At 39.9% G+C, this 10,464-nt stretch overlaps 1 protein-coding gene across 1 annotated transcript; it reads right to left on the bottom strand.

Moving 5' to 3' along the window:
- Positions 1 to 1,790: 1,790 nt before the first annotated feature.
- On the bottom strand, positions 1,791 to 2,847 carry LOC133261512 (olfactory receptor 5B12-like). The gene has a single exon (XM_061439985.1). It carries the CDS (start codon positions 2,772 to 2,774, stop codon positions 1,833 to 1,835), a length of 942 nt encoding a protein of 313 aa, XP_061295969.1. The 5' UTR covers positions 2,775 to 2,847; the 3' UTR covers positions 1,791 to 1,832.
- Between the last annotated feature and the right edge of the window lie 7,617 nt (positions 2,848 to 10,464).

The following is a 10,464-nucleotide window of genomic DNA, read 5'->3' as shown; positions in this document are numbered from 1 at the left end:
TACGGACATGGGGAGAGGGGAGGAGAGAGTGAGATGTATGGAAAGAGCAACATGGAATCTTATATTACCATATGTAAAATAGATAGCCAACGGGAATTTGCTGTATGGCTCAGGAAACTCAAACAGGGGCTCTGTATTAACCTAGAGGTGTGGAATGGGGAGGGAGATGGGAGGGAGGTTCAAAAGGGAGGGGATATATGTGTACCTATGGCTGATTCATGTTGAGTTTGACAGAAAACAACAAAATTCTGTAAAGCAATTATCCTTCAATAAAAATATAAATTAAAAAGAAAAGAAATTTTATTAAAAACAAGAACGAAAAGGCAATAAGAAAGCAATACTCAGATCTTTGGAACTATTTTCATAAAGGTTAATTTTTTAAAATATAAAACCACAATGAGGTACCATTTCACCCCAGTCAGAATGGCTGCTATCCAAAAGTCTATAAGCAATAAATGCTGGAGAGGGTGTGGAGAAAAGGGGACCCTCTTACACTGTTGGTGAGAATGCAAACTAGTACAGCCACTATGGAGAACAGTGTGGAGATTCCTTTAAAAATTGGAAATAGAACTGCCATAAAACCCAGCAATCCCACTTCTGGGCTTTCACGCTGAGAAAACCAGAATTGAAAGAGACATGTGTACCCCAATGTTCATCGCTGCTGTTTACAATAGCCAGGACATGGAAGCAACCTAGATGCCCATCAGCAGATGAATGGATAAGAACGCTGTGGTACATATACACAATGGAGTATTACTCAGCCATTAAAAAGAATACATTTGAATCAATTCTAACGAGGTGGATGAAACTGGAGCCTGTTATACAGAGTGAAGTAAGCCAGAAAGAAAAACACCAGTACAGTATACTAACGCATATATATGGAATTTAGAAAGATGGTAATGATAACCCTGTATGCGAGATAGCAAAAGAGACACAGATGTATAGAACAGTCTTTTGGACTCTGTGGGAGAGGGCGAGGGTGGGATGATTTGGGAGAATGGCATTGAAATATGTGTATTATCCTATGTGAAATGTCACCAGTCTAGGTTCAATGCATGATACAGGATGCTCGGGGCTGGTGCACTGGGATGACCCAGAGGGATGGTATAGGGAGGAAGGTGGGGGGGGGGGGTGGTTCAGGATGGGGAATGCATGTACACCCGTGGTGGATTCATGTCAATGTATGGCAAAACCAGTACAATATTGTAAAGTAAAAAAAAAAAAGAAAGAAAAATAAATAAATAAATAAAATAGAATTTAGGGAAAAACAACAACAACAACAAATATAAAACCTGCTGCATTTTCATATGTGAAAGGACAAGGTGAAATATAATTTTAAAAAACTAAATAGATAATATTTATATACATTATATATACTAACATAGTCTATTTCCATAAGTCAAAATATTTATATTAACACTATATTCTCAGACACCAAAATATAGTTCCACATACTATAATGGTAGATCTGTCTCATATCTGTCTTAAGTTTTTCCATCTGTAGTTGTTCGGGTTTCATGAGTTTCTCATGAATGACATGCATGTGTGCATATGCTAACATATGCATGTGAATATACAAGTTCTTGTGAGAGTGTAGGTGAACATGTTTATTAAGAAGAATTTTTGTAACATGAACTCCATGTTCATGAGTGATTTTTCTTAACTTATTACTCCTAGGTCTGATTTTATTTTTACGATTTTGGGTTTGTAGACTTAATCAACAGTTGGCGAAACTACTATAAGAAATTAGAAAATTGGAAATAAACAGTTACATATTTTTCTCAGATGAATCCAAAGTGGATGGACAGTGCCTTACTGTAAATTCAAGGTTTTTAAAGTCTTCCTATAGAAGACTTTGCCTTCCCCACAGCCGTCTTAAAGGCACTCTTGACCTCCTTGTTCCTCAGGCTGTAGACCAGTGGATTCAGCATGGGGATGACCATGGCATAGAACACGGACGCCATTTTGTCTGCGCTCATGGAGCGGCTGGAGCTGGGCTGTAAGTACATGAAGATGACAGTCCCGTAGAAGATGGAGACAGCAGTGAGGTGGGAAGCACAGGTGGAAAAGGCCTTCTGGCGTCCTTCAGAAGAGCGCATCCTCAGGATGGTGATAAATATAAACAGGTAGGAGATGAAGATGACAAGGACAGAAAAAAGAGCGTTGAAACCCACCACAAAGAAAATAACCATCTCACTGACGTAGTTGTCTGAGCATGAGAGAGCCAGCAGAGGAGGAGCGTCACAAAAGAAGTGACTGACCACGTTGGCCCTACAGAAGGAGAGCCTGAAAACGTTCCCAGTGTGGACGGAGGCATTCAGGAAGCCACAGCAGTAGCAGCCTATGAGCAGACGTGCGCACGCTTTGGTCGTCATGGCCGTGGTGTAGTGCAGGGGTTTGCACACGGCGGCATAGCGGTCATAAGCCATTGCGGCCAAGAGGAAACTTTCTACGGTGATAAAGGCTACGAAGAAGAAGAACTGGGTGACACAAGCCTTGTAGGAAATGGTTTTGTCTCCTGTGAGGAATCCAGCCATCACTTTGGGAGTGACAGCTGAGGAGTAACCAAAGTCCACCAGCGAGAGTTGGCTGAGAAAGAAGTACATGGGCGTGTGGAGACGAGAGTCCAGCAGGATCAGCTCGGTCATCCCCAGGTTCCCAACCAGGGTGAGGAGGTAGATGAGAGAGAAAGTGATGAAGAGCAGGATCTGCACTTGCGGGTCATCGGATAACCCCACAAGGAGGAACTCAGTCACCTCTGTAGTGTTTTCCATGGAGATCAACTGGGAATTGTGTGGCTGCTCTGTAGCAATGGGAAAATAGAATGAAAATAATAAATGAAAGGAAGGCTCCATTGAAGTCAATTATCATGATCACTCTGTGCTTTATTTCAGTATTAAAATAACTTGTTTCCAGGAGTGTTTAGATTTAAAGCCTGACCACAACAGCTAAATTATGTTATTTAAAGGTCATAGAGTATCCCAGTTAAAAGGATTTGGAGGTAATGCATCCCAACCTCCTAACTTCATTTGTCACTCAGCTGTGTCCAACTCTGTGACCCCATGAACATTAGCCGACCAGGCTCCTCTGTCCATGGGATTCTCCAGGCAAGAATACTGGAGTGGGTTGCCATTTCCTTCTCCATCTTAACTTTATAGAAGACTGAATTAAGTTAAAGGCAAGAAAAGAAAGAATTTATGCTATTTCATCAGATTGGTTGCTAACTAGAACAGCTCTGGCTCCCAATTCAAAGTTTCCAAAACAAAAACAAAAATTATTCTTTAAACTAAACTAAACTTAGTAAAATACATATGAAATTGGATTAATTTTACTTCAGCTTACTTTTTTTGGCTTTCCATTGTGTCAAGAACAGTGTTGTATATAGCCTAAAATGTTCTCACTATACTGTACAATAAATAGGGTATATAATTTACCCCATAGTAGAAAACAGTAGAAATTCGTGCCCAGGGAATAAAGACATCTATAAAATAACAGTTTTTAACTTTTACTAAATCCATGCAGCTTTTAACTTCTGCATTCAAATGTTCCTGATCTGGATTCATGTTATAGCCATATTAAAAGATGCAACTTCCAGCATCACCATGTACAGAACTGACGAACTTCTTTTCTGGTGGCATGCAACATCACTTGGCTGTCAGTTATCCCATCAACTTTTCCCAGCAGCCAACGAGGTTGGTAACGCAAACTCAAACTCTGTCAGTTGCTAGATATTATAATTCAAACAGCGGGTTTGATCTATCTGTACTGGAGAGGTGGATGGCCTAAGATATGACTTGCCAATAAGGGTGAAATCAAGGGACGGATAGCATCATTCATGTCGTTTTCCCTGCAAATTCCTTCTACTAAATGATTTTAAATATGGTGGTCTGGGATAGACTCATTCACAAAAATGAGAGTTTTTAGCAAATGCCTGAACGGAGTAGGGGAGCAGGCCTTGAGGATACGTGGGGGAAGAGCACAGCCCAGGCAATGAAAATGAAAATGTTAGTCACTCAGTTCTGTCCCTCTCTTTGCAACCCCAAGGACTGCAGTCTGTCAGGCTCCTCTGTCCATGGAATTCTCCAGGCAAGAGTCCTGGAATGGGGATGTTCTCCAAGGGATCTTCCCAACCCAGGGATCAAACCCAGGTCTCCTGCATTGCAGGCAGATTCTTTACCCTCTGAGCCACAAAGGAAGCCCAAAACCCAGGCAGAGGAAACAGCAAATACATGGCACTGGGATTTAAACATGCCAAGATTGTTTCAGGAACAGCAAGAAAACCAATAAGGCTGCAGTTGGAAGGTGAGAGAAGTACAGCAGTGTGAAGCAAAGAAGACTTCACACACTACTTTAAGTTAATTTAAGTTAACTTTTATTCTGAAAGAGATTGGAAATCATCATAGGATTTGAACCCAAAGGGACCTCATCTGAATTCTTTGAACAGAATCACTCTGATAGGTCTGTAGGTACTTGTATTTAGCAAGATAAAGATGAAAGTTGCAAAAGAAATTATAGGTTATTATATTATTCCAGGTAAGATTGTTTAGACCAAGGTCATAGTGAGAGAGATAATAAAAAGTTGTTCAATTTTGGATATATTTCAAAAATAGAGCTGACTGGATTTACTGATACACTGCATATTGATGGTAGAGAGAGGGGTCAACCCTGACTCCTGTTTTTGAATAGTGATACAAATAATGGTGGGAAAGGAGCAGATACTTGGGACAAAGAGAAAAAGAAATCATCATTAAGTTTGAGATTCCTTTTGGCCATCCAAGTAAAAGTATTGCATCAACAGCTCTGATACAGCAGTCTGGAGCTCAGAAGAGATGGCCAGATACCTCAGTTTAGTTCAGTTCAGTCACTCAGTTGTGTCTGACTCTTTGTGACCCCATGGTCTGCAGCATGCCAGGCTTCCCTGTCCACCACCAACTCCCAGAGTTTGCTCAAGCTCATGTCCATTGAGTCGATGATGCCATCCAACCATTTCATCCTCTGTCATCCCCTTCTCCTCCTAGAGAGAAAAAGTCTCAAATTAGATTAATTTTAACTTTCTTAGGCTTCCCTGGAGAAGGCAATGGCACCCCACTCCAGTACTCTTGCCTGGAAAATCCCATGGACGGAGGAGCCTGGTAGGCTGCAATCCGTGGGGTCGCAAAGAGTCAGACACGACTGAGTGACTTCACTTTCACTTTTCACTTTCATGCATTGGAGAAGGAAATGGCAACCCACTTCAGTGTTCTTGACTGGAGAATCCCAGGGACAGCAGAGCCTGGTGGGCTGCCGACTATGGGGTCACACAGACTCAGACACAACTGAAGCAACTTAGCAGCAGCAGGCTTCCCTAGTGGCTCAATTGGTAAAGAATCCACCTGCAATACAGGAGATCTCCTGCAATGCCAAAGACTTGGGTTTGATCTCTGGGTTAGGAAAATCCCCTGGAGAAGGAAATGGCAACCCAACTCCTGTATTCTTGCCTGGAAAATCCCCTGGACAGAGGAACCTGGTGGGCTACAAACCATTGTGTCACAAGAGTTGGCCACAACTTAGCAGCTAAACCACCACCATGAAATCTCTTGGAAATTTCTGATGGCTCAGCATACATATGTAATATTAAATCCAACACATTAAAACACCAAAGGCACTTCCCTGGTGAGTCAGTGGTTAAAAAAAAAAAAAAAAAAAACCTGCCTGTCAATGCAGGAGACATGAGTTTAATCCCTGATCCAGAAAGAGCCCACATGTTGCTAAGCAACTAAGTCCATGTACCCCAACTGCTGAGCCTGTGCTCTAGAACCTAGGAGCCACGATACTGAGCCCACATGCCACAGTACTGAAGCCAGAGCCCCCTAGAGCACATGCTCTGCAGCAAGAGACACCACCTCAATGAGAAGCCCTTGAACTGTAACTGGAGTAGCCCCTGCTCACCACAACTGGAGAAAGCCCACACAGCAACGAAGACCCAGCACAGCCAAAGATAAATAAATAAATAAAAGTTCTTAAAAGTATCAAAGAAAGCATTTGGACAGACTAATACTAGATTGTTCATAAGGTCTAAAAAATAAAGAGATTTAGTAGCAAAGGGAATATGGGAGAGGAGGTTACTGCCTCCTGAGATAGCTGACCTGTCCCAGGACACAGAGAGATTTTTGGTTACACAAGGGAGGTAGAGAACCTTTGAAGGAAAAGTTAAGTGTGTATTGGGTTATGCTGGTAGTTGACTGTAAATTCCAGAGTGGAATGATATCAGAAGTTGGGCAGAAGTGGAGCTGGGATCAGTAAAGGAGAGATACAGAGATGTGTGGGCATGATTTCATAGGAGTTGAGGGCTGATATGACAACCCTGAGCTTCGTGCTGAGTGACAGCAATGAATGTAACAATAAGGTGAGTCCTCTGGTCTCAAGGTGAAAATAGGGGTTGGAAGGCAATTAAACAGGCAAGGGTCATGACCGAAGCATGAAGATTTCTGGGCAAAGGTCACTCCTGAGGTTAGTGGTATGAGAGTCATTTATACAGAGCAGGGTGACTAGGATATCCTGTTGATTCCTTCAATACTGCTCACTTGAGTAATAGTGTAGATACAAATTTCTCAAATCCTGGAAACAAAATTTGTTCTAGGAATCAATATAAAACTCCCCACCCACTTTCTCCTCCACATGAGAAGTCTTAGGTTTTAGTATAATTCTCCTGGAGGAAAAATAAAGATAAAGCTTGTTAGTCAAGATGACTACTATGATCACGTTCCCTAAAAGGGAAAATTGAGGTTGGAATAGTTTAAATAACTTGTTCAAAGTCAAGCAAGCTTATACTTAGCCAAGCAGAGACTCAAGGTCTTCCTGTGCTTTTCTCAGTGTCCCATGATAAATATACTTTGTAAATATATAGATATAAATATATAAAACATACAACATAAATATATAGATGTTCTAATAGGACCTCTATAGTGTTTAGGCAAAAAACTTTCAATTGTATAAAACAGATAAAAGAAATATTCAGAGAACTTAAGCCCCAGCTCTGAATAAATCAAGGTATAAATGGCTCCCTTAATACATTTTCTTGACTATGTCTATTTATGCAAATTTATGCACTTTCATCCAGTTGATTTGTAGGCTTACCTGACTGCCTGAACAATGCAACATGCAAATCCAGTACCTTCATACGTGAGTTGTCCTCAAATCAGAAACTCAGCTAATGAAAGCAAGTAAACATTCTGTTGTGATGCTTTTCTTTAGTGTTTGACCAAAAGGTTTAAAGTTCCCTAGCTGCAGAAAGAAACTGGAGGGAAAGAAGTGGTTTTAGCCTTGGAAGCAGTGAACAAGAGTTCTATTCCTGGGTCTGGTCCTCACTCTTCCTAAATAAGTCACTTAACCTCTTTGAGCTTCAGTATCTTTATCTATAAAATAGAAATAATAAAAAGGCAGTCCCAACAACATCTTGCCTGAGGACTACTGCTATGATAAGAAAATCCCTACAATACTTTATACTTGGTAAGGGGTGGTCATCACAATCATAGTCATTATCAGTGTTATTTAGGATTGTTCTTCCCTGGACATTGTTACTGCTCTTAGCAATATCACAATTTGGGGGAAGGTCATTGTTGCTACTGGACAACTATTAACACATCAAAAGAAAAATAAATGCCCAAAGTAACTCTGATTCTTGGGCTGCACTTTCTAATATGAGGACAATTAGAGTCATGTGGGAACCAGGAGGGAGTTATGTAGACATGGAATTCTCAGAGGACAAATACCCTATGAGGGCTATAAATCTTGTTATCTCACCTAACTAGGGAACATGTGATTGACCTGTCTAAGGGGATCCAGCTCTGCCTGTTGAGGGAGATAGTGAGTGTATGTTCACTATTTGCAGTAATTCTCTTTGCTGTTGTTATCAGTTGCAAAGCCGTGTCTGACACTTTATGACCCCATGGCTTTCTGGAGTTTGCTCAAACTCATGTCCATTGAGTTGGTGATGCCATCCAACCATCTCATCCTCTGTCACCCCCTTCTCCTCCTGTCCTCAATTCTTTCTGATATTGCACTAATTCAACCTCCAGAGCTGCAGTTTGACATAAATATTGGGGGACAGAGACACAGGCTCTGTCATTAAATAAGACATAGTGGACCCATGGAATTAACAGTTCACTTAATTCACCTTAAATGTTTGTACAATGAGAAGAAATATCAGCTCATTAAACTGTTTACTAATCCCAGATGGATATAAACTATAACTGTGAGACATGGGACTATATACCCATGCAAAATTAAATCATTCTTGCATATACAATGCTTAAACTTAGTGAAGAAGATAGGCATCAAACAAGGAAATAACTTAAGCCTATGAATATATATAGAAAAACATATATTTATATAGCATATATAATTTTGTGTATATGTATATATATATAACATTATGCATAGGATAAGCAAGTAATTGTACATGGAAAAATAAAAGAGACAAGAAGAAATCTGACTGGACAGAATGCTTTCTAAGGGAATATTAACATGTCAGCCAGGCCTAAAAATGACAAAGAACCAGTGTGGGGAAGATCATTCCATGGAAAAAAAAAAAAGCATGGGATCACAGTTCCAAATTTCAAGTAAATTGCCAGAATGTAAAAGCAGGCAACGTTGCTGCAGCATAGGTAGCAAGGCCTCTTCCCCAGCACTTTGCATTTCAACATCCTCCCAGAATAAAACCCTAATCCCATTCCCTAAGTCAAAACTGTCAAGATTATTGGTCAGCATCACTGCACTGTAATGGATGGGTTAAAAGGAAAGCACTAATATCATCCTGCCAGAAGCAATGAATTTGGGATTCACAATTAGCTTGAAATTGGAAACTATTTGTTCTCACTAACTTGGGAATCTCTATCATTGGGAGAAAAGCCATCACTATGCCTTAAAGAGTATCCATCATGTCAAAAAATTATAGCAAGTAGTTTTAAGAACCCATGATAATATTAGTACTCTGCTGTGTGAGCTGGGGGTGAATGGGAAATCTCTCTACCTCCTGCTAAATACAGCTCTGAACCTAAAACTGTCCTTTAAAACATCTATAAAAAAATTAAGCTATTGGTACATCGCTAAAAGGGCTTCCCTGTTGGCTCAGCAGTAAAGAATTCAACTGCAAAGCAGGAGAAGCAGGTTCAATCCCTGAGTCAGGAAGATCCCCTCAAGAAGGAAATGGTAACCCACTCCAGTATTTTTGCCTGGGAAATTTCATGGATGGAGGAGCCTAGCAGGCTACAGTCCGTGGGGTTGCAAGAGTCAGACGCAGCTTAGCGACTTAACAACACATTGGTAAAAATCAAGTTACATCATTACATCTAGGGCACATATTTGACATAACCATGGGAGTATAGAGACACAGGCTCTAACATTAAACAAGCAAAATGAATCCCAAACTTACTGCAACCCCTCATTCCTTAAATCTTTACACCACTGTTAAGAATTATCCATTCATTCAACTATTTCTTGATCCCAAGTGAGTATCAGCCACAGTTTGGAGTCTAAGAAGACATATTCATTCAAAACTCCAATATTAGTCTTACTAGTCTGCTGTGGTTGAGTTTAGTGGAGAAGGCAAACATGAAGCAAACACACAAATAAGAATATAGTTTAAATGGAAAAGGTGTCCATATGACAGTGAACAGTAAAATTCTACTGTGAACTGAATGGTCAGAATATTTTCTCAGGAGAATCAACATCTCAGCCAATGCCTGAAGGGTAAAGCAGCGTGGCAAAGATTGCCCAAGAAAAGAGAAAAGTTATGGTAAGGCCCCAAGTTGTCAAAGAAGTTGGCAGGATCTAAGGAAGACAGAGTGACTGCTGCACGGTTAACCTGTTCCTTGGCAGTTTCTTTTCATTGTTTTTTCCAGAACAAAATATGTATACAAAATTTTCTAATTTTGGTGTCAGGGTAATGCTGGAATGAGACAGAGATTAAGGAGATTGGAAGTATTTATTTCTCTTCAATTTTTTGGAGTAGTTAGAGAAAGATAGGTATTTAACTCTATTTAAATGTTTGGTAGAATTCATCTGTGATGCTGTCTGGTCCTGGACTTTTGTCTGATGGGAATTTTTTTTATTATTCATTCAATTTCATTACTAGTGATCAGTCTTTTCAGATTTTCTATTTCTTCCTGATTCAGTCTTAGAATATTGTATGTTTCTTGGAATTTTTCACTTCTTCCAGGTTGATGAATATTTTGACATATAATTGTTGGTAGTAATATTTTGTGGATCCTTTGGATTTATGTGTTGTCTGTTGCAACGTTCTTTCATTTCTGATTTCATTTATTTGGGCCCTTTATTTTTCTTAATGAGTCCTGCTAAAGGTTTATCAATTTTGTTTATCTTTCTGTTTATCAATTCTGTTTATCTTTTATTTTCATTGCTATTTTCTGTTATTTTTTTAGTCTTTATTTACCTTCCTCTGATCTTATTTCCTCCCTTCTATAA

Source organism: Bos javanicus, chromosome 15 (genome assembly GCF_032452875.1).
Source record: "Bos javanicus breed banteng chromosome 15, ARS-OSU_banteng_1.0, whole genome shotgun sequence".
NCBI classification, from domain to species: Eukaryota; Metazoa; Chordata; class Mammalia; order Artiodactyla; family Bovidae; genus Bos; species Bos javanicus.
The sequence above is the reverse complement of the archived record's forward strand: the minus strand, read 5'-3'. Positions and strand labels throughout refer to the sequence as shown.